A 22,318-nucleotide genomic window follows, 5' to 3' on the forward strand; every position below is an offset into this window, starting at 1 on the left:
ACTCGTCAATTGTTTACTCATTGGATAATCGACATGATGTGTAGTAAATAATTCAAAAAGGGCCTCAAGTGCTTTTTAATGATGCATGTATGTATTCAGGATTGAGATGATTCTATCCAAGATAACCATCGCGGACAACAAGACTAAAAACGAGTCATATCCCTGCTAGCTGCCACTGACCTAGACTTAAAAACCTTTGCTGCCGTTAGTGCCGTTTGTGCCATTGGTACCATTCGCGCCAGCAGTATCAGCGATGAAAGAGAACACAGTGCGCGCAGCCTTGGGAAGCTGGCCAGCGTTGCCGCTCTTCTTGATGTCCAGCATCTCCTGGGCCCACTCGCAGATGGCGTCGGCGACGCCCGTAACCTCCTCCTCGGAGTTGGTGGCTTTGAACACGAGACGTACGCGGCTGGTACCCTTAGGGACCACGGGCGGGTCAATGGGGAACGCAAAGTAGTTGAGCAGCTGTAGGTGCAGCGAGAGGAAGTAGTTGTGTCGCGCCTCGGTTATGACGGGCACAATCTGCGTCTGGAACGGCCTCGTCTCCCAGTCATCCGCCAACGGGACACGGAGCACACCGGCATCGTTGGCCGCCTCCCAAACCGGGTGGCTGGTGATGGTACGGAAGAAGAGCTTCAGGAGGTCCTGGAGACGCTGTTGGGCTGGGGCTGTCTTGCCGCTCTTCAACAGGCCATAGCCGGAGCGGATAGCGGCGAGCGTGGGGAAAGACGGCGATGCCGTGAAGAATAGAGGCCGTGCATGGTTGACCAGCATGGTGCGGACTGTCTTGTTGGACAGAATGACGCCTGTGTGTCGCTGTTAGATAATTCTTCTATATGTAAAGTCAATGGATATGATGATAAAGCTTACCGCCTGAGGAAGCCAAGGCTTTGGAAAAGGTATGCAGCCGGATGGCGATATCGTTCTGCAGCCCGAGCATACCAACCAGGCCGATGCCCTTGTCGCCGACGATGCCTGTGCTGTGGGCCTCATCAACGACAAACTGGGCATTGCCTTTCGGGAAGAGCTCCTTGACGATGTCCACCATCTCGGCAAGAGGGCAGACGTCGCCGTCCATGCTGTAGATGGTCTCCACAGCGATGATGATGCAGCGCTGGCCGCGCTCGATCATGGGCTGGGAGTCACGGACGGCTTCAAGGGTGTCGCGGAACGAGTCCACGTCGTTATGGCGGAACGAAGTCCGGCTGAGGGCACTGCTGCGCGACATGCCCTCGTGGACGCTGGCGTGGACCAGCTCGTCATAGACAACGGCGTCACCAGGCCGCGGAATGGTTGAGAAGATGGCGCAGTTACCCTCAAAGCCAGAGTTGACGACAAGGGCCGACTCGGCGCCGTGGAAGGCAGCGATCTCTCGCTCGACGAGCTCAATGTAGTCATTGTTACCGTCTAGCAGCCGGGAGCCAGTGCTGCCCAGCTTGAAACCCGGGTGACGCGCCAGCTCCTCGAAAAATGCGGTTCGCAGCATACCGCTGGCTGCGAGTGAGATGAAGTCGTTGGACGAAAAGTCAACTTGATTGTGCCGCTTGCGGAGCGTGATGAGGTTGTGTTCCGTCCGCCGCATGTCGAGAGTCTCCTCAAGGTTGCGCTGGAAGACAGGCGCATCCTTCATTCGAGGGCCCTGGAGCTCCTGCGCCTGAACCCATTCAGCCAAGTGAGGAAGTGTAGTAGCCATCTTTTCTGAGATTTGAGGGCTTCTGAGAAATTTAGAGCCAACAAACACGAGTAAGTCAAATGACAGAGATGTTGGGTCGGACTTTGAACTGCGAAAGTTGATTCTGAGCACCTGCAGAAGAACACTCAAGAAGAAAACGACCTGTGGTAGGTAGACGAAGAAAGAAGACAAGGGATTGAGCTTGAATGCCGTGTTGTGATAATGGAGCTGAGGAGGTTTAGTAAAGCGAACCACAAAACATTTATCAATGTTGGTGAATGCATCATATCGCAAAGTACGAACTGGTTTCGAGAAGGACCTATCACATAGTGTCACCTCCTAGTCCCAGGGCAATCACACACATTTCGGTCGGGATCTGCCAAGTCCATCATTGGGAGGGCTGAAGGGGTTGCCACCAGGACCTGCAACGCTCATGTAGCAAGGTTGTTATTTAGACCGGGGCCCGACTCGGGCGGCGGAACCCGGTATGGGTGTACAGCTCGGGTGTAGTACTCTATGGTCAGACTTTAGCCGCCAGATAGGGTCCGACGTAGCATTGAGTCTTACCGACAAGGCTGCTGTGCCGCCTTGGGCTTGCATGGCTGAAAATGCTTGGCTACTGTGATTTCGAAAAGGCTGAGTAAGTTCTTAGAGAAGAGAACCCAGAGTTACATGGTACGAGACCAAAAGTAGAGATGTGCATATCAAATGGCATTGACTAAGAACGGGGTGATGAGCTCAAAAAAGACTATACCAGACTACTTAGGATTGGTTCGATCTCATACTCAATTAGCGATGTATCTAAAGATCTGGTGAGCAGGTCGATTTACATTTTCTATAACGCCGCCGATCTGGAAAGATGATAAAGTTTAAAATCTCTTTCATTGAAGAATAAAAAAAGCCTCTATAAGAGCTCGAATGTTCATAATTTCAACCAAAGGGGGTTACGATGTAATATTCAGGTTCAGTTTTTACATGCATTTTCTCCCGGCTCACATTACTTGTTTGTTTGTGTCAAGCTGTGCATCACCATCTCTACACATCCATGAAAAGCTACTTCTAGCAAGCTTTTGTTCTAGTTAATGCTACTTTAGGATGGTGAATTATAGATGAACATACCCCACCATCCTCCCAAAAACATAGAAAAGCTACCAGTGAAACACAATGCCAAAGCTCTCCAATCTTTACCTTCCATCAACACAGGGTGCATATCACAAATGTTGTTCCGGTTAGTCTCACTCCACATGTTCACTCTTGGCAACCTTTCCGACCTCCCGGAACTCGGCAAACTGCGGTGTAACGTTCAAAGACTTTGGTCCCCTGTAGATGGTCCCCATCGTGCGGTCCCAGAATGTGAACCAGAGCGCGTAATTGGACTAAATTAGAACCCCCGTCAGCTTACACAAGAACTTGAGAGAAAGTGATGTGACCGAAAGTGTCGTTTTCGATATGAACTGACCTTGATTCCCCATGACTGGTGGTGCACTGTGTGGTAAACAATATCGCTGCCCGTTATTCCCCCGAAAAGGATGATAGGGTCCCAAGGGAAGCGGTAGCCGGAATGGTCGTCAAGTGTCTTGAGCACACTGAGCGTGAAAACGGCCACGCGCTCCCATGCAGTGAGACCAACGACTACGCACGTCAGGCCGGGGCCGAGAGCGTCGAGAAGAAAACTCTCAAACGGGTGTACATAAGTCGCCGCGTATGACCATGGGGCGTTTAGGAGATGGTGCCACAAATGAATCTTCTCTGAAATCATGATTCTCGGGTTAGTTTCTATCGTTTATTCAACGAGAGGAAAGGAAATTAAAAAATAGGGGGAGCAAGTAGACAACACCACTGACTGTATGCCCATTTCATATGCAATGCAAGATGCACCCAGAATTGCCAAGTATCGTACACAAACATGGCCGCAAAGATGCGCGCCACGGTTACGAGGGAGTAAGCGAGCGAGGTGAGAATGGGCGACTGAACGATGGCCTTGGTGTCCTCGATGCCCCTTATGGCCTCCTGAGTGATGCCAAATGGGTCGCCAGGCTTTTGGCTGTTGAGTTCCGGCTCAAGGGCAAGACCAATCCAGCCGACGGCGATGATGATGCCCTGATTCACCAGTACGCCGCGCACAACCTCAAGTTTAGTAACTTTGTTTTTGGTAAACTCATCGGGCTGTAACAGCCGGTACCGCTGGAACAGCCCAAAGGCGTCGAAAGACTCGTACATGAGTGCCACCACCCAGTGAACCGCGAGTGGGACAATGATAGAGAATTCCGCTGGGCCCCATGTTCGCGGGTTCAGGCTGGGGAGATTTTGGTAGAAGCTGTGTAGAATTTCCATCTTTTCGTGAATAGGCTTAAGAGAGAGGGCTTTCTGATGGCTAGAAATTAATGGTGAGTTGAGGTTATGTCAGGGAATTGGTTTGGGCAAGTCATTAAACAGTGAGGAAACAGAAAATGCTCACAAGAAAAAGGGGAGAGAGAAAACAAAAAGCCGCCTGAGTCCGTTGCGGCTTACACTTGATACCGTCAACGTCCCGGGGCCCGGCCCGTTTCTTCATGCATGATTAGATGCGGATTGTAATACGGTCAGGGTCCCCCACGGCCGGTCCACGGGCGAATCGATAACTACAAATCCTTCGTCAGGCGATAATGTAGCGATATAGTCGTCTTATTTTCTCACCTCACCCCAAATATGATTTATTTGGGTTACCAAACTACAGTACTCGCGAGGGTGTGTAAGACGGTATCCGGATTCCGGACTCCAGACCCGTGGTCGGGGTTAGGGTTACACGACATCCCCTCATGTCCTTGCGTAAGATGCTACCCTTGGCTAATGCAGAAGCGGGATCAATTTAACCCTGTAAGAGTCACATCAGGCAACGAGCGGTATTCCATGGACCCCTAGAGGGGGCGGGGTACTGGCTTTTGAACGTGGCCGCCAGTTCCTTTGCCATTGGCACCGCTCGCCTGATCTCTAGGTTAGTCTCCATTTGCAAGCCATAGATAACGACGAGTGTGTTCATCTGTAGGCCCGTTTCCATGATATTGTAGATTATAGTTACTTGTTTGCGAGAAAGGTTTCTTTCTTGGGTGTTACCGTGGTCCATATTCTTTGTCTTTTTCCATCTTGTCACTTCCCATCATGACACGCAACCAAACCACATTCGACTATGAGGCTTTCCTCACGCCCCCAAAACATGGAATTGAATCGCCCCAGCCGCCGCGTACGCTCTTGGGCATGGACGACGCGCGCGCCTCTGTCGTTGTCCCGTTGCTGGCCTACTGGGTTGTGTCAATCTTCTATGAGACGGCGCACTACAGCGGCTGGTTCGACAAATACCGCGTCTACCCAACTGGCGAAGAGAAGCGGCGCAACCTCGTAACGCGCTGGGAGACGCTTCGCGTCGTAATTGTCATGCACGTCGTGCAACTCGTCTTTGGGCTCGTTATGGCGAGCATCCTCGAGCCTGCCGACGGCGCTGTGGCGGGGGTTTCAGTATGGGGCCAGTTCGGCAGCGCTGAGTTCTTCGGGCTGGAGATCAAGAGGCGCCTCCCGAATGTAGCTTCAGTCTTGAGACCAGAGGCGCTGTGGATGATTTCTCACAGCTTTCGGTGGGCTTGGCTGGGCCTCCGCCAGCTCATAGCCTTCTTCTTGTTTGACACTTGGGCGTACTGGGTGCACTACTTTGAGCATATGATTCCGTTCCTCTACCGTAGGTCAAGCCTGTAATATTGGACAGTTCCCTCAGCCGAACGGGCTTCTTGGGGAATGGCTCGACCGTTGACTGATTCCTTGGGCCCCTACAGGTCGCATTCACTCCGTCCACCACTACAACTACATTCCCTATAGCTACGCCGCATCCTACAACCACCCGATTGAGGGATTTTTCAATGACATACTCGGCTCTTATCTTTCCAGCCGGCTAGTAGGTCTCAGCGACCGCGAGGCTATGGTATTCTTCGCAACGGCGAGCGTCAAGGCTGTAGATGACCACGCCAGTCTGGAGCTGCCGTGGAACCCTCTCAATCTTTGGGGCTATATCTTTGGCAACGGCATGGTCCACCATAACATTCACCACCAAGTATGGGGCCTCAAGGTAAGAAAACTATCGTGCCGTTCTTCTATTTCGACACTTTTGTCTTTGTACTTCTCCATTAGAATCTTCATTGTATTTGAGACTGACAAGCGCTGGTTCTACTATGGCTTTTGCAGACCAACTATGGCCTTTACTTCACCTTCTGGGACCGAGTGAACAACACCATCTACAAAGGCAGCAGGCGGCTGTCTGAGGCAAAGGAGAAGTGGGCGGCACAGCATAAGGAGGAGACTGAAAAGAAGGACAATTAGTTAATGATGCTAAAATTGACGAGTTGTGCTGTGGTGACACCGGCTTAAACGGATGTTTGCTGCAAGTCACGTAGGTCTACAATGGCGCATCAGGCTTCAAGTTGAATCAGGGATATTAACGATCGAAATGTTGGATACTATCATTCATGAATGTCATTCATAGGCGCAGATTATTCTTCGCAAGTTTTTAACCGGATAGAGCACAGTACTCAACTCTCTTATAGATCGCACGAACGTTTAGATGAATATGAATTACAGTGCTATGCAGGGCATTCGGGACAAATCCTATGTAAGAAACATGAGAAGAAGCTCGCCTTGGAAGTCTGTTATATTCCTAGTGTACAAAAGAAGCCTACCAGTCCACTCAGGGCACTAGGTGAAACTTCATGACCGCTCTATCAAACATCAACATCGAGGCTCTCGGCCTCGCACAGCCTCTTGTAAATACCGCCCAGAGCAATAAGCTCATCATGTGTGCCCTGTTCCACCACCCTGCCGCCACTGAAGACGTAAATACGGTCTGCGTCCTTAATAGTGCTCAAGCGGTGGGCGACGGCCACCGTGATCCTGCCGCGACCCGAGGTATCCGCTTCATCGCCACTAGCAGCGCGGCGACCCAGAGCACCCTGCACCACTCTCTCTGACGCCGTGTCCAAGGCTGACGTCGCCTCATCGAGGAGCAGCAGTCTAGGGTTCCGGATCAGCGCCCGTGCGATGGCAATGCGCTGTCTCTGCCCACCCGACAGCTGCGATCCGTTGGTGCCGCAGGGCGTTTCCGTGCCTTGGGGCAGCGAAATTACAAAGTCCCAGGCATTCGCCGCCCGGAGCGCGGCCTCCAACCTCTTCTCGTCGACATCGGATCTTGATGTTTCCGCCTTCAGAGGCAGGCCCAGCATCACGTTCTCCCGAATGGTGCTCGGGTAAAGAGTCGCCTCCTGTTGCACGAGGGCCACGCTCGCTCGGTAAGCCTCTGGGTTGATCTCAACCAGGTCCTGGTCGTCAATCCAGACACTTCCTGAGACAGGGTCGTAGAAACGCTCCAGCAGCGCGATGGCTGTGCTTTTCCCACACCCAGATGGACCGACCAGGGCCACAAATTCTCCAGAAGAGGCGACGATCTCGGCGCCGCGGAGAACGCGAACATCCGGACGAGCCGGGTAGCTAAACTCGACGTTGTCAAGATGGACACGATCTACGTCACGGGCGGGCGTGATCGATTTGTTCTGGGGCGTCTCCTCCACCGACCGTTCCAGAGATCTCACCCACAAGTAGTAATCGGCGGCGGACTTTCCTTGGGTGATGCCTGAAAACAACCAGAGTGTTAAAAAGACAGAATGTGTTTTGGTCTGCGTATTAGACTTACTGCTCGTATATGTGAACATGGTGCCGGCGTTTTGTCCGGCGTAAAAGATGCCCATGAAGGACACGAAAAATTGGTACAGCGATATCTCACCGTTCCTCAACAGCGTACACCCCCACCAGAATCCCAAGCCGAGCACAAAGTACTCGACGGCTTGCGTGAAGGAGAACCACAACATGGCGTGCAGCAATGGGCGGACTGACGTCTTGGTCGCCGCGTCGAGCTCGTCGGTGTATCTCCGCAAGACGACCCGCTCGATGGCGAGGCTGGACACCGTCCGGATTGCCAGGATGGCCTCGGAAGCAATGGCCGCGCTCGCAGAGAAGCGTCTTTCGTTGTTCCCATCCATCTTGAGCTGCAGCCGGATCCGCGCGAGTCCGGCAGCCAGCAGTGGGGAGAGCCCAGCGAACACACCAACAAGCCCGAGCTTCCACGACGTGGCTATCGAGAGGCAGCTGCAGGCCAATATCGTCATTATCGTCAGAAGGATGAGGACGATGTTGATACTCATCAGCTCGATCATGGCCTATGACGCACAGTTGAATTAGCAACCGTAATCGATGGTGAAAGAAAATTGCAAGCCCTCAAATACCAGACTCACCTGAGCTGTGGAGTCGAGGCGACCGGTCAAGGCTCCGACGTTGTTTTCCAGAAGATCGAAAAACTTGACATCCTGCTTTAAGACGTTGTTAAGAAGATTCCGCCGGAACTTGTGGTTCATTGCCTGAGCCGCCGAGTTGGCAATCCATCCCGTCACAAAGTAGATGAACATGGCCGCGAGGCCCATGATGAAGAACATGAGCGAATAAAAGTTCCCTCGGTCACGCATTCGGTCAGGGGGGAGGTTAAAAACATCCATTATCTTCCCCATTAGGAGAGCTTGTCCAGGGAGCGCGGCGGCTTTGTGCTTGCAGATTAGTAAATGATGGAAGGTTATGTTATGATGGTGAAAGTCAATAAACATGATACTCACATCCAATCAAGCATCCGATAAAGATGGAAATGAAATACCACTTGAGCTCCGGACTCTCGCGGATGAGCTCCCAGACGTCTCCGAGTATGTTCTTGCGATTCGCTGCTTCGAAATTGTACTGTGCTACTGCTGAGGCGTGTGCTGGTTGGGGATTTTGCCCAGAATCCTGTTTCTCTCCCATGGTCCTATACCCCTCTTTCACGACTCCTTTCTCATGAATCGTATTCTCAGACTCGGTGGAGACGTCTTTCATTTTTTGAATCTCGTTATCGCCTGCCGTCAGCTTCTGAGCCCGCACCATGCGCGCGTAAGCGCCACCAGCGGCCATCAAGACCTCATGGGTACCCTGCTCGACTATGGCTCCCTTGGCCAAGACGACGATATTATCAGCCCGCCTGACAGTTGCCAGCTTGTGCGCGATTACGATAGTCGTTCTTTGCTTGGAAGCGTTGTCGAGGGCCTGCTGCACAACGCCCTCGGATCGCGGATCGAGCGCGCTGGTGGCCTCGTCAAGGAGGAGAACACGCGGCTCCGAAACAATGCTCCGCGCGATGGCGATCCGCTGCTTCTGTCCACCGGAGAGTTGTCCGCCACGCTCTCCGATGACGGTGTCGTAGCCATTCGGGAGCTTTGTGGTGATGAAGTCATGGGCGTATGCGAGCTCGGCTGCGCGGGTGACGCGCTCACGCTGATCAGTCAGAGATGCATTCTCCCAGGGAGTGCCGACAAGGCCGTGAGCTATGTTCTCAAAAATAGTGCCGCTGAAGAGAACAGGTTCCTGCTGTACCAGACGCACATGTGTTCGGAGCCAGTTCGGATTCAGTTCCTCGATCCGCGTTCCATCCAGCCTTATGCTGCCCGAGTTGGGACTGTACCATCGTTCAACGAGACCGATTATGGTGCTCTTCCCGGAACCGCTGGCGCCCTGCATCACGTCTTGTCAGGCTATGGGGGTTCCAAAATGGCAGCAATTGGCTGGGGCTCTGCACTTACCACAAGAGCCGTCACCTTTCCAGCCGGGATGTTCAGCGAGAATCGGTCCAGAACGGTGACTCCCGGACGAGCCGGGTAACTGAAGGTAATGTTTTCGATCTCGAGCTCGCCACGAACGGTTTCTTCAGGAGGTTTCAGGCCCCCTTCGTCGAACGGATCTATGTCGGAATTGCGATCGATGAGGACGAAAAGCTGGGCAGCCGCCGTGGCAGCCTTCTGAAAGGAAATCATGTACGGGGCAACAACAGTCACTGTCAAACTGGCAGTGAGAACAGACATGATGACACTTTTTACATGCGAAATGTGGTCAGCAAATGCAGCTTTTTGGGGGGCGGATCAAGAGTGCTTAACTCGAGAGTAAAACAACATACGTAAAAACGGTGCCCATGTCGTCGACCTCTCCACGCGCTATCATCTGAATTCCCTGCCAGAAAGCGAGCCCCATGCCGGAATAGACGATGAAGTACTCGAGGCTGAAGAGAACTCCGTAGAGGGGGCTTTTGCGCATGCCTAGTGCTTTGGCCTTGTCGAGGTAGGTCACGAAATGGTCCATGAGACGAGGCCGTATGCCGAAGGCGTGAACGGTCCGGATGGTGACGAGGACATTTTCTGCAAAGGAACCAGCCTGCGCAAAGACTTCCAGCTGGCTCACCTCGATTCTGGACTCGAGGGTGGCGCACGTACCCAGGAGGACAACCAAGGTAGGAGCGATACCGATGAGGATCAGCGTGAGCTTCCACTGAGAGGCAAAGGCGATGGCAAATGCGGCGACAGCGGTCGCTGCGGCCTGGAAGCAGACCATGAGTTTCTCAGACACGCCGGACTGAACCAAGTTGCCGTTGGTCGTGGCTTGCATGGCAACGGAGCTGAGCTCCCGGTCGAAGAAGGCTACCGGCTGACGCAGGGCAGCGCGCAAAAATTCGGCGCGGAGGTTGCGGACGGCGTGGTATGCGGTATGGGTCGAGAGAACCGTGTAGATGTAGACGCAGGCCCAGCGGGCGAGACCGATGTAGACGAGTTGAAGGCAGAGGGTCGATACGCGCGGGAGGAAGTCATCGCGGTCCAGAGCCCCAGAAGTGAAGTCCAGAATAACTCTGATTAGCTGACCCATGACAAGATTTACCAGAGCTAGTGCAGTGCCTGAACCGAATGCCGCCGCGACAGCGATGGCATTGAGGGCCATCTCGGTTCGGCGCAGGTAGGAAAAGACGCGCTGCGCGAGAGAGTCAATATTGCGACAGAAGCCTGGGACCGTTTGAAAGACGACTGCTTGTCTAGTTCACATACTATGTACGCTTTCATTGGTGGCATCGTTTCCGGTTCCTGCTTGTTCGGGCTTGGAGACGGCGTCGAGGGATCATTGCGATGCGCTGGCCCCGGCCCGGACTCTGTTGTCGTCGTTCCCATCGCAAGTTGATCGTCGCTGATTGCGACCTACTGTCTGGGATGAGAAATGCCCCTTTCAAGTCGCGACGTCCTGATGTGATGTCAGATGAGTTCGTATATTTGATAGAGGGCAAACGGAGAGACAGACATTGATGAAGCTGATGCGAATGATCGGGCTGGGCTCACAGATATTCCGGTCCAGATGGATCTCTCCCGAAATTAGCGACATGGGCGAGTTGTAGGAGGATGACAGTAAGCTTGCATATGTGAGCCTGGAAATTCTTGTTGGTTCGAAAAGTTGGAGGGCGTCCACTAACAATAGCAAGACTTCTGGAATCCGGGCCCCGGGTTCCGGAGGAAGCCCCACCCCAAAATGATATGAATAGATTATTTATTAACTATGCCAATTATGCCGCCCGACTCAGTATCTGATATCAATGCAATTGCTATCCTTTTAGATTAGAAGATATAGGATAAATTTACGAACAGTCATGCCAATAGCCACCATAACGTGCCAAGCTGAAAATGCCTTGGCGAGCGCGCCTAACCCAGGTTACATAGCATAGTAGATATCCAGGTACTTGACAGGAATTCGGTGGTAAGCTAAGGCATTGAAGAACAGGTACTATGTCATGCCAACGGCTTAAAAATAACCGCGCAGCCTCGTGGTTTCTATTTCTAGACTTCTCTACCCGATACGCCCGTAAGTAAGACATCTTCGCCCAAGCTTAGAGACTCTCATCGCACATGGAGTCATTGGCAGATTCATCCTCCTTTTTCGCCTTGGCAAGTGCCACTACATCAACCCAGTTGGGCGGTAGACACTGCAAATCTGCGCCAACTTCCTCAGCATCCAGCCCGAACCGTAACAGGCTCTCCTCAGAGCACCACTCTCCCGTGCCCATCAAACCGACGGGAATCTTTCCGGGCGTGTCCTCATCAGCAACATCGGTTTCCTCCTCCTTGCTGCCAGGTGCGGCAAAGCCAGCCGGAACACTGATGCTAGGGACGCCGCAAAGGTTGGCCAGCCAGACGTACTCCATCGACTTCATGGTCTGGTCGCCGTCGCTCACGCCATAGACGAGCTCGCGCTCGCTGCGGATAGGCCAACCTGCGCAGGCAGACGCCGGCGTCACTAGAATCATTCCTGGGTGCTGCTGCCAGAGCCACGCGAGGTGCCGCATGAGAACGTGCCGCAGCCGCTGCGCAAGCTGGTAGTCCGATGCTGGCGTCGTACGCCCGAGCGCCAGTAGGATCCGGTTCGCTGGCGACAGTCCCGCCGTGTCCCTCACGAGCGCCGCCGCATCCGTCAATAGCGTGACTGCGTGCGCCACTTGGCCCTCGTGCGTGAAGGGTATTTCAACCGGCACGACGCGGTAGCCCTTGCGCTTCACCAGCCTGTCGATGAGACTCCGACAAAGCTTCTGGACCACAGGACTGGCCTGCGCAAACCACGATTCGGGGACTCCGATGACCTTTGGTCGAGTGGCATCGTCGATTTCAAGGGTTCTTCGACGCGGCGTGGTTGCGCATCTGGGGAAGGAGTAGGGCGATCGAGGGTGTGGTCTGCTCATCGCGTCGTAAAGAGCAATGAGGGATCGCATGTCGCCAGCCATGGGACCGTTGACTGCGGCATTGTTGCTGTGGTTTTGGCCGGGTAGAAAGGAGAGTCGACCATGCGTTGGTTTGAGTCCAAAGATGGAGTTGAAAGATGCGGGGATTCGAATACTCCCACCTCCATCGCTACCCAGTGTGATGGGTAGGAGCCCGGTGGCGACGGCATATGCAGATCCCGAAGAGCTTCCACCTGGGTAGTACGACGGATTGTATGGATTTCTCGGCGTCCCATATGTGATGTTGTAGCCGGCAGTGTCTGGAGCACTGCAGGTCAGCTATAAGTGTTCCCATCAAGGAAAATAAGTATGTGCCTCGACCGACAAAACTCACCCATGCCGAATTCATGTAAAGAAAGCTTGCCCAGAACGATAGCTCCTGCGTCAATCACCTGTCTCACACACCAAGATGTTTTGTCGCCATGATCTTCGCCTTCTGCCCGTGGCACATGGAGTGCGGTGTAGTCATTCGGAGACCCCAGGGTCGTTTTGTAGCCTTCCATATCGTATTCGTCCTTGACCGCTGTTGGGATGCCGTCGAGCGGACCCAGAGATTTCTTTTCTTTGTACCTAAGCGTGGAGGCTGTCGCCGCCGCAAGCACCGACTCGGCGTTGACCTCGAACCATGCCACAGAGTGCTCGCCTGGCGGCGACGTATCGCGCCTGATGAAAGGTAGGATAGCCCGGGCTACGTCAAGCGGTGTCAGCTCACCCGAGAGATACAACGACCGGTAGAGTGCGACTGTGTTTTGTCCTCCTCCAGACGGAACCCCATGAGGGACAGATGACTCATCGTCGTCTCCGTGCTGCCGAGACGCAGGGCTCTTCAATCGAATATCTGAAGCGACGGAATCGTCTTCAAAGGGAAACACGGTGGGATCATAGCGGGGTTCGGTCAAGGCGATGTGGTCCCAGATTGCACGCAGACATCCGAATCCAGCATTTTCCCAAGCCTTTGTACGGATAAAGCCAAATCGTTCAATACTTTGATGCAAATATCAGTACTCTTCCTCAGTACACAGCAAAATTCAAGGCGGAAATCAAGCATACAGAAAGGCTGCCGCCAAGAGTAACCATCCATAGATTCGTGGGTTTGGCTTCCTTTGCGGGCCGGGAGGGGCTTCGAGACTGGTCTTATTGTCAGCGCGAAAATCTTGCTCGGTAAATTGTACCTGGCTTGACACGTCTTACGCGCGAACGGGTTCCGGGTAGAGGAAGAGGCGCTTTTGGGGGCCTGGCGCAGCCATCATGGCTGACTATGGCTGTGTGGTCAGGCTTGAGGCGATCAGGGTGGGAAACGCAAGGTTTTGTTGCCGGAAGTGGATTAGAAAAAATTCAGATTATGGGTAATGCTTTGTAGCCAAGGGGGAAATAAAATTGGGCTGCTCCCTTTGTGATTGTGTATTGTGTGTTTGTTTTGTTTGTTGTGTTTGTTGGCTGTTGGCTGTTTGGCGTGCAGGCGTAGTACTTGGCGCTGCTTACGCGGGCCGGAGGTCCCATCCATTAACCCCCAGTAAGTCACGTGCCCTGGCCTGCAGTAAGAGGCTTCCCGGAAACTCAATACGCAGGGTGAAATTTGTCAAGGTTCCAATTCATTCACTTTTTCCACCAAGAGCTTTGTACTGGTAGTTTCTCAATGACCGGGCTTATCATCGGAGCAGCTCCTCAAATGTGTGGGGCCGGGTGGGACCCGTGCTGGGTTCCGGATCCCGGGCTCCGGTGATCACCTCCATGACATCGGATGTCATGCAAATTGTAGATAACATAGAAAACCCAACATTTCTTTCCACTTCTTCACTGTTTGGTCCTATTAGTAGCGTTGTTCCGGCAATTCCAATTCTAGGAAATACAGATAAACAGCAACATGTTGACCCCATCACGATCGTCGAAGATGGAAAACCTCAGGGGCAGAGTAAGCATATTCAGCACTAAAATATCACTATTACTTCTCTTACCTCACGTCTAACTTCTTCGGTCCCTTTCAACTAAGAAAACCGTGAATAACTAGGTAGTTTTCGTTGCCGGTGGCTCGACCGGACTTGGCAAGGCTATCGCCATAAGCTTGGCTGCCAGAGGTGAGCTTGTTTCCCAATGGCATTAGAGCATAAATCAAACTCAGCTACTGATATGAAAACTGTTTCACTATTCAGGAGCCGATGTCACCGTCTTTGCTCGGAGGCAGGTAGAGCTCGACAAGGCACGCGTCGAGATCATCGAAGCCACCATCTTTCCGGACCAAGAGATCCGCGCTGTATCACTGGACTTATCAGATGCATCCCAAGTAAGTGTTCCACAAACTCTTCTAATGAGCGGTTTGATCTCATAACAATGATATTTGTAGTGCGAGCGCATTTTTGAAGCCCAACCGCGACTCCCCGACGCCCTATACTGCGTCGCTGGTGGCTGCGTCTCCGAGCTGGGTTTCTTCACTGACGTTCCCGCTGCGGCTATTGACAGCTGTATGAGAAAGAATTACCTCACCAGCGCATATCCGTCCCACGCACTGCTCCGGCTTTGGACGCGTGACGACCGCCGTCAGAATACTTCCTCATTAGCGGCGACTACAGTGCCAAAGCCGAATCCGAAGCTGCGGCAAATTATTTTCATCAGCAGTGCTGCCGCATTCGCAAACGTTCCTGGCTATGTAGCGTACACACGTGAGTAACATTTTGACATTTTTCTCCTTAGCTTATACTACTCTACATCATTTTTCCACTAAAATATCCGCGCTAAAATACCCACCCCCACAGCCGCAAAATGCGCTCAGCGCGCTCTCGCGGACACGCTCCGACAAGAGACAGCCATCTACTCGAACGCGGCTTCCCAGTACACGATACACTGCGCCTTTCCAGGAACGGTACTCACCGACACATTCTTCGAGGAACAGAAGAACAAGCCGACAATTACCAAGCGGATGGAGTCGACCGACGGCGCTGAGGACAAGCTAAGAGCCAAATACCCGTCGGCCCACGACGTAGCCGAGGCCATCGTGCATGGCACCGCGGATCGACAGGGAGGAGGTGATTTTTGCATTTGCACTGACTTCGACACTTCCGTATTATGGAGCAGCATGATCGGGCCTAGTCCCAAGAGAGGCTGGGGCATGTTGGATTCGTGTCTGGGGTTTATCTCGAGCTTCTTCGTGTGGCCCATCTTGTGGAGGTCATGGAAAGCTATGTGTACCGAAGTCGGTATATCTAGAGAAAAAGGAGAAAGCTCTAGTGAAAGTTCGGACATTTAGAAAACCCATCCAAGATGAAACTGACGAGTGGAAGTGTAAGTTGAATTCAATTTAAGCCTGATATTTAAGCTACTTTCTGCGTTTTCCGCGCTTCACGCGCCTCCCAAGTGTCTAGTATAGCAGTCCAATACTTCTCCTCATCCTCCCGAGCGTGATTACAGTGCCCGCTCCCTTTGAACCGAACCACCATGCTCTGGAGCCCCAGAAGCTCATCACTCTCCCGAGCATGATCATTGACGTCCTCCCACGCAATGAGGTCATCCGCCTCAGAAAATACATACGTCCGTGGTGCGTCTTTGACGTCCCACAGTGTCTCATCGTTCAGCGCCTTTCGTGTCTTTGAGATGACATTGTTCTCGGCCCCCATGAACACAGTGATTGTTCCGTAAACTATGCCCAATACTACAGTGCCAGCCGGGAGCCCTATGGCACGAACGGCTTTATTTGCGGGCAATGACCGCTTGAAGGCGGCGACATTGGACTTGAAACGAGGCTTGCCGGGCGTGCTATCGAAAACATAGGCACCTATGGGTAGTCGACAGCCTGTGGCAGATAGATATGCCTGGGCAAGGCAGACGGCCTTGTTCGAACCCCCCTCCGAAAATGCATGCAGGAGAATTGCAGGCTGCTTGGACTGGGCGGTATTATGTCTCCGAAGGAACTCGATAGCCGGCTTTAGCGCCGCAATCTTTTCTTTGGTAGAGCGGATGATAAGATCATGTATCACTGTCGTGATGATCATGATAGGGGTATCTGGATACACCTCATTATATCGTTTTGTGTACTTGGCAATGTGCCTTGGGTCTGCACCAGTCCATGAGGTGAGAAGAATGAGACCGGGGCTTTCTGCACTAGTGCTGTCCATAGAGGAGGTGGAGGAAGCTGATGAGGAGGGTTGTGAAGCTTCTTGATAATATATCGATGGCGCGAGGGCTTTGAAGCCTGGCAGTGCCCGACGCATTGAAGATTTACTCATGTTGATGAGTTTGACTTGTAAAGTTTATAAAATTTAAATGGGAGAACAGTATATGACAGGTTTAGACAAAATGTAAAAAAGTCTTTTCTGTTGGATATCCTTGACTTAAAAGTCTGCGTGTTCGATATTCCTCAAGAGAGAAGCAAGACTCAGAGGAAGGGTTACCATGACCTTTTAAGTCAAACTTGAAACCAAATCGCTAAGGCCAGAGCAAAAGTAAAGATAACGGTGAACAGCAAAAGGGGCATCGCCACCACTTCCAGCCCACGATGGCCCTCAACAGTCAATATCAACATATTGCGCTGAAGATAGCACGGGAGCACTGACTTCCAGGGACTGACTCTAACGATCCCGAGAACCTGGACCCGGGTCAGCCACGCAGGACGCCAACTGGGTGCAGAGACGTGGCGCCTACGCTTATCCTAAGGATGGCAGTTAGTAGAAAACTCAGCTCAGCTTTGGTCGACCAACAAAGACTGCAGCCACTCGTACTCTACCCAATAGACGGCTGCCATGGGAACCACGTAGTAGTAAAAGCATGTTCTTCGCATAGGTTGTTAGCTAGGCATATAATGAGGCTCTGCTAGCCCCGACAGAAGCAAGCTAGTTTGAGAGGGGGGGAAGGGGCTCGGAAGGGATTGCGACGGTTGTCTGCTCGGTTCTCTATCTATCCACTAGTATCTAGGGGCTGAGGGGCTTGGGAATGACTTGTCTAATGTACAGCAAAGGTTGTCTTACATTGTTCGAGCCGTCTATTGTTTATGACAGGAACAGCATGGCGGGGAACCTTATTCGTAAGTTCTTGTGACGCCAAAAATCTTTAGCAGATGAAACTAACCGCATCCTACCTTATCTCATTGTTTGAAGTACACCCCTTCCTTTCACGTTTGGGCCTGCAGAGGGTACCGGCGATCTCTTTCGGAGTACAACGCCAACACATGAACCAGGGCGTTGCTTTCAGTGTATCTATCTCGTCGAGGACTGTTGCGCCACAGAAACATAATACGTGGACTTGTAGCCAATCAATAACGAATGTGTGATCTTTTCTCTTGCGGAATTTGGAAAAATATGGGTCCATTTGTGGCTTGCATTGTACCTGTATCACTCGGGTAATCTGGCCAATCCAACCCCAGCATTGACCTGCCCCAGTTTTGTTATTCTTCCAAGTCTGCAATGTGTTGTAGATGTTCGCTGTTAGTGAAGATGGCGTCTTCCTCTAAGTTCTCGGATAGCATATTCATATTGTAGTGCGTATAATCTACCCACTCGATCTCTTCTTAGTACCGCTTCCGGGACAAAAGTATCTTGTATGCACGCACTTTCACTATGGTCGGATTCAGGATGATTTACTCGTTTGAGAGCTCTTGTGGAAGGGAAAAAAATGGAGATCAGTCTCCCGAATTCTGTGACTATACGGTAAAGTACCACATCGTATGAGCGATATTTTGTCTCGCCCACGCGGCGCTGGAAGCAAAGCTAGATCAGTGACAAAGTTGGTTCCCATTGTTCGGGGAGAGCACGTACACGACTTCTACTCCCTGTTTTGCCTTTGTTAGTCTACAGGTATTGGGCAACAGGGAAATCACATGTGAATTTAAGCGGAATCGCCTCCTGAATCTAGAATTGCATTTTCATTTCACGGATGCATGATGAGGTCTCCCCTGGTTCTTAGCCGAGTCTGTTTCAGCCTCAACTCTTCAAGACCCGAGACATGCTGCTTTAACTTCCGGCCAGGCGCGAGCCGGCCGCTAGAGCTAGTGATTTAGGCTCCGGTAGTCAACTCCCGTCTGCTCTCATCTGCAAACCCATGGCGAAAAAGACCATTGTAGGGACGCTAAGAGAAGCGGATCTCTTGTGGCTCAAAAGGCCATGTGGCCGAGACCGTTCTCGTCAGTTTGTGGATCGGCAGTCTGGGCTATCATGGGATTCTGTTAGGGTCTGAGCCACCATTAGCCACGTTGGCCTAGATATGGAGATTGACAACATCTGAAAGGTATTGTCGATCCTTCTCATGGTTGATCATCTGAGAGATTTATCGATATATCATGGACCAACGTTGCACATATTGCAGCCCTACCCTCAATTTGTTTATAAATCTCCACTCAAGTTTGTGAATCTGGCTTCTCGTGATCTTGATACTATCACCGAAATTCACCTTCAGCCTGATCACCCATCTTTTTCAAACCGGTCTCATCATGTCAGATTCCCCATGCAAATCAACTACGGCGTCGACAGACTATGTCGTCTCACTACCTGTTTCCTCTGCACCGACCCTGAACGTAGATCAGACACAAGTACCAGAGCCGGAATGGACACCAGGTCGAGCAGAATATGCAGTTATGGCCACCATATCCATCATCTCTCTCATGGTGGCTTTGGATGCCACCATATTAGTCCCGGTGCTACCTGTAGGTCACCCTTGCTTTGCTTTTCTTTCACACATATCCTTCGCATCAACACTCTCTGGAGCAGCAAACTAATACGGACCGTGTTCTCTAGGAGCTGGCTCACGACCTAGACGGATCCGCCACCGACGCTTTCTGGGCCGGCACCTCATACCTTCTAAGTTGTGCCGTCTTCCAGCCTTTGATCGGTGCCCTCTCCGATATTTTCGGTCGCAAAGAGCTCCTTCTTGTCTCCCTTTTCTTCTTCACCCTCGGTACCCTGATCTGCGCCCCCATTGCCCATGACTTCACTGCCATGCTGGCCGGACGGTCGCTGCAGGGCATTGGTGGCGGCGGCATCATCACTATGGGTCAGATCATCTTCGCGGACATTGTCCCACTGAGATTGAGGCCCAAGTATTTCACTTTCGTGCTCGGCGCCTGGGCTCTTGGGAGCGTACTGGGTCCTTTGATTGGCGGGCTGTTTGGGCAACGCGCAACATGGAGGTGGTGCTTCTATATCAATGTGAGTAATGATTCTCTTTTTTGACCCGTCGACGTGGGTTCCCTCAATTTTTCTGACATCACTTCCCGCTTAATAGTTTCCCTTTTGCGCTCTCGGCTTCATCATGGTGCCGCTCTTTGTCCGCCTGTCCACGGAGAAAACTTCGCTTATCTCCAAGCTTCTCCGAATCGACGCGGTAGGCAGCCTTCTCTTCATCGGCGGCATGACCAGCTTTCTCATCGGCATCTCTTGGGCCGGCGTTCAGTTCGCCTGGTCCTCCGCAGCGACAATTGCACCCATCGTTGTCGGTGTCGTTGCCGTAATTGCTTCTCTGTTCTGGGAGAGATATGGCGCGGTAGAGCCCTTCTTGCGCCCTTCTCTCTTCTACTCCTGGTCCGCGGTGGCTGGCTACCTTTGCGCCTTTTGTCAGGGCTTCCTCCTCTTCTGCGGCCTGTACTACATTCCATTCTACTTCACCTCTATCCGCTCTGTAACGCCCACCCAGTCAGGCATCGACCTCCTACCAGTGACTTGCCTTCTCCTTCCCGGTTCGATTGTCGTCTCTGTGTTGACTTCTCGTCTCGGCCGTTTCCGCTGGGCCGTCTGGTCCGGTTGGGCCATCACTTCGGTAGGCTGCGGCTTGCTTTTGTTGATGGATGAGAACACAACGACCGCGCTGTGGGCTACTTACTTGGCTGTCTTCGGCATCGGAAATGGTATGGTGCTGACGAGCGTCAATGTCGCCACTCAGGCCATCAGCCGCGTCGAAGACTGCGGTCGCGCCGCGTGCATGTATGCCTTCATGCGCACGCTTGGCATGAGCGTCGGCGTTGCTGTCGGAGGTACTACTTTTCAGAATGTCATGGCAAATCGCCTTCGGGAGCTTAGTTTGCCGGAGAAGATCGCCTACAATGCTGAGGCGTTCGCACTCGAGTTGGCCGCCATGGCCTCTGAGGATCCGTTACGGGTCGGGGCGATGTCGGCTTACCTGAGGGGCTTTCGTGGGGTGTTCTGGGTTATGACAGCGACTGCTGTTTTTGGCTTTCTGACCAGCTTGGTGATTCGCAAGCACAGCATGGATAAGACGCTTCAGTCCAGATTTTCACTCCATGGGGCGATCAACAGAAAGTCAAATGTTCCGTCTGTGAAAAGTGACGCGACCGCGCAAGTTTGAGAACAAATTGTATTTGTTGGCAAGGATGTCAGAGCAGCATGTTGTTTTTAGTACATGTATTAACGAAAATATACCCATACCCGTCTGTCACACCCATATGATAACTGTTTAACATATCGGGCCTCTCTGATTGTTACGACCCGTTAGATACACCTAACAGGACCCACTCGGTTGGGCGGTTATGACAGGACTTTGTATGCAGGGCCACGGGAACAAAAGGTAACCTCTCGGAACGGAAGAACTATAGAACGGAACAAGTCACGTGATGAATCATTCTAGGTCAGAATGATCCAAGAAGAGTTGGGGGCCAACGGATCATGTTCGATCAATATGATCTCCAACGACTACAGACAATACGTGTAGATAGACTCCTATATAGACCAGGACTTGAGTACCTGCTCAAGCCCTCTAGATAGTTCTTCAGCAATCAACTTGTGATTCATCCTCGAATGACTTTCAGCTTACCTCTCAGTATTGTGAATACTAAGAACCTCGTTACCATAGTGTAAGACTGATCACCTTACCCTAACCCTACGATCTACCAGAACGACCTCTACGAACCAGTGTTAGTCTCTTACTGCACCTTCTGTTAGCAGAACCCTACTGTCAGATAGCTGGCCGTAACACTGATGTAGATGGCTTGAGATACCTGTAGCATTGCGTCCGCATACTACGAGACGTCTTCTACCTCTAGACGTCGCCCAGAAGCTGGGAAGGTATAAACGGTTCTTTTCTTTTTATTTTGATCTTCAATACCATTTCATTATTTATAATTCTTTCCGAGATAGAAATTGATCCACTTTCTATAGCGTTATCCACTACCTCGTAGCCTAACTTCCTTCCTTTTATTCAGAAGACACAACTTCCGTAACTTATTTAAGATCTACCTTTTGAAGCTACATTCTAAAAACCTTTATCCGCTACTATCGCTCGTGTCTATAATCTATGCAATATCCAATAGTTTTGCTACAAGACAGTTTGGTAAAAGCGTACAGGGCCACGTGATATTTTTAACTGCAATTACAATCCCTACATCGCCGATATTCATACGAAACAAGCATGTGCTGGACAGAATCAAATAAATAATAGGCAAATGTGCTGGTGATCTCTATTACTCTCTGTTTATATTACCAACGCCTTAAATCAACCTTTATAGTCTATTCCGGAAGGAAGCCGACTTTACATGATCCAACATATCTTAATTTTTAGGTTATCATTATCCCCAGCTATTCTTATGGATTTTTTCCATTGCAGCTTATCAAATTAATGCTTGATTCAACCATATATTATGAAACGTAGATAGGTAAAGGAACATTAAGAACTAATATGATTACCTGCGTTGAATCTTAGGCCAAAAAATTGCTTGATGTTTGTGAGTTATCTGAGAGGTTTTCTCGAAACAAGGCATCATATTCAACTATCCAACAACTCAAAAGCAAAAGCTTTTGGGCATCACACCGCCGTATTGACTCCTCAGAGATGTAGAGAGTCTTTCGGAGGAGGGAACAAGATTACAAGACTGTCAAGTTCAATGGCGGCAAAAGCCTTCTCAAATCATTCCCCACATAAAGGCAGTATGGATTTGATAACAAGAAATCTTAGTTTCGTCGGGCTGGTATAGGGGAAATAAGAACATTAATTGAAAGGGGCTACAGTTTTCCATGGATATATAATATCAGCCGAGTTCATAAAAGCTT

The 22,318-nt window shown here is 51.4% G+C and overlaps 8 protein-coding genes across 8 annotated transcripts; 3 read left to right on the top strand and 5 right to left on the bottom strand.

The window, feature by feature from the left end:
* Positions 1-186: 186 nt before the first annotated feature.
* Positions 187-1,693, bottom strand: CTRU02_210363 (class II aminotransferase 8-amino-7-oxononanoate synthase; the record flags this gene model as incomplete). Its single annotated transcript, XM_036733532.1, has 2 exons — positions 187-806; positions 871-1,693. The coding sequence occupies 2 exons, from the start codon at positions 1,691-1,693 to the stop codon at positions 187-189; spliced, it is 1,443 nt and encodes a 480-aa protein (XP_036574740.1).
* Positions 1,694-2,907: 1,214 nt separating this feature from the next.
* On the bottom strand, positions 2,908-4,006 carry CTRU02_210364 (Sphingolipid C4-hydroxylase SUR2; the record flags this gene model as incomplete). The annotated part of the gene is made up of 3 exons (XM_036733531.1): positions 2,908-3,048; positions 3,132-3,421; positions 3,517-4,006. The coding sequence occupies 3 exons, from the start codon at positions 4,004-4,006 to the stop codon at positions 2,908-2,910; spliced, it is 921 nt and encodes a 306-aa protein (XP_036574739.1).
* Positions 4,007-4,810: 804 nt separating this feature from the next.
* On the top strand, positions 4,811-6,016 carry CTRU02_210365 (Sphingolipid C4-hydroxylase SUR2; the record flags this gene model as incomplete). Its single annotated transcript, XM_036733530.1, has 3 exons — positions 4,811-5,381; positions 5,476-5,784; positions 5,856-6,016. 3 exons carry the CDS (start codon positions 4,811-4,813, stop codon positions 6,014-6,016), a joined length of 1,041 nt encoding a protein of 346 aa, XP_036574738.1.
* A 398-nt stretch (positions 6,017-6,414) lies between these two features.
* Positions 6,415-10,525, bottom strand: CTRU02_210366 (ABC transporter; the record flags this gene model as incomplete). The annotated part of the gene is made up of 6 exons (XM_036733529.2): positions 6,415-7,319; positions 7,380-7,902; positions 7,978-8,276; positions 8,350-9,274; positions 9,343-9,628; positions 9,714-10,525. 6 exons carry the CDS (start codon positions 10,523-10,525, stop codon positions 6,415-6,417), a joined length of 3,750 nt encoding a protein of 1,249 aa, XP_036574737.2.
* A 931-nt stretch (positions 10,526-11,456) lies between these two features.
* CTRU02_210367 (Fatty acid amide hydrolase 1) lies at positions 11,457-13,588 on the bottom strand (the record flags this gene model as incomplete). The annotated part of the gene is made up of 4 exons (XM_036733528.2): positions 11,457-12,601; positions 12,676-13,325; positions 13,392-13,469; positions 13,533-13,588. The coding sequence occupies 4 exons, from the start codon at positions 13,586-13,588 to the stop codon at positions 11,457-11,459; spliced, it is 1,929 nt and encodes a 642-aa protein (XP_036574736.2).
* A 644-nt stretch (positions 13,589-14,232) lies between these two features.
* CTRU02_210368 (short chain dehydrogenase) lies at positions 14,233-15,582 on the top strand (the record flags this gene model as incomplete). The annotated part of the gene is made up of 5 exons (XM_036733527.1): positions 14,233-14,253; positions 14,350-14,416; positions 14,492-14,622; positions 14,683-14,998; positions 15,092-15,582. 5 exons carry the CDS (start codon positions 14,233-14,235, stop codon positions 15,580-15,582), a joined length of 1,026 nt encoding a protein of 341 aa, XP_036574735.1.
* Positions 15,583-15,646: 64 nt separating this feature from the next.
* On the bottom strand, positions 15,647-16,558 carry CTRU02_210369 (indole-diterpene biosynthesis protein; the record flags this gene model as incomplete). The annotated part of the gene is made up of 1 exon (XM_036733526.1): positions 15,647-16,558. One exon carries the CDS (start codon positions 16,556-16,558, stop codon positions 15,647-15,649), a length of 912 nt encoding a protein of 303 aa, XP_036574734.1.
* Positions 16,559-18,753: 2,195 nt separating this feature from the next.
* Positions 18,754-20,621, top strand: CTRU02_210370 (major facilitator superfamily transporter; the record flags this gene model as incomplete). The annotated part of the gene is made up of 3 exons (XM_036733525.2): positions 18,754-18,966; positions 19,058-19,468; positions 19,545-20,621. The coding sequence occupies 3 exons, from the start codon at positions 18,754-18,756 to the stop codon at positions 20,619-20,621; spliced, it is 1,701 nt and encodes a 566-aa protein (XP_036574733.2).
* Positions 20,622-22,318: the final 1,697 nt, after the last annotated feature.

The sequence above is a fragment of the Colletotrichum truncatum genome (assembly GCF_014235925.2).
Source record: "Colletotrichum truncatum strain CMES1059 chromosome Unknown Contig_0006, whole genome shotgun sequence".
Lineage (NCBI taxonomy): Eukaryota > Fungi > Ascomycota > Sordariomycetes > Glomerellales > Glomerellaceae > Colletotrichum > Colletotrichum truncatum.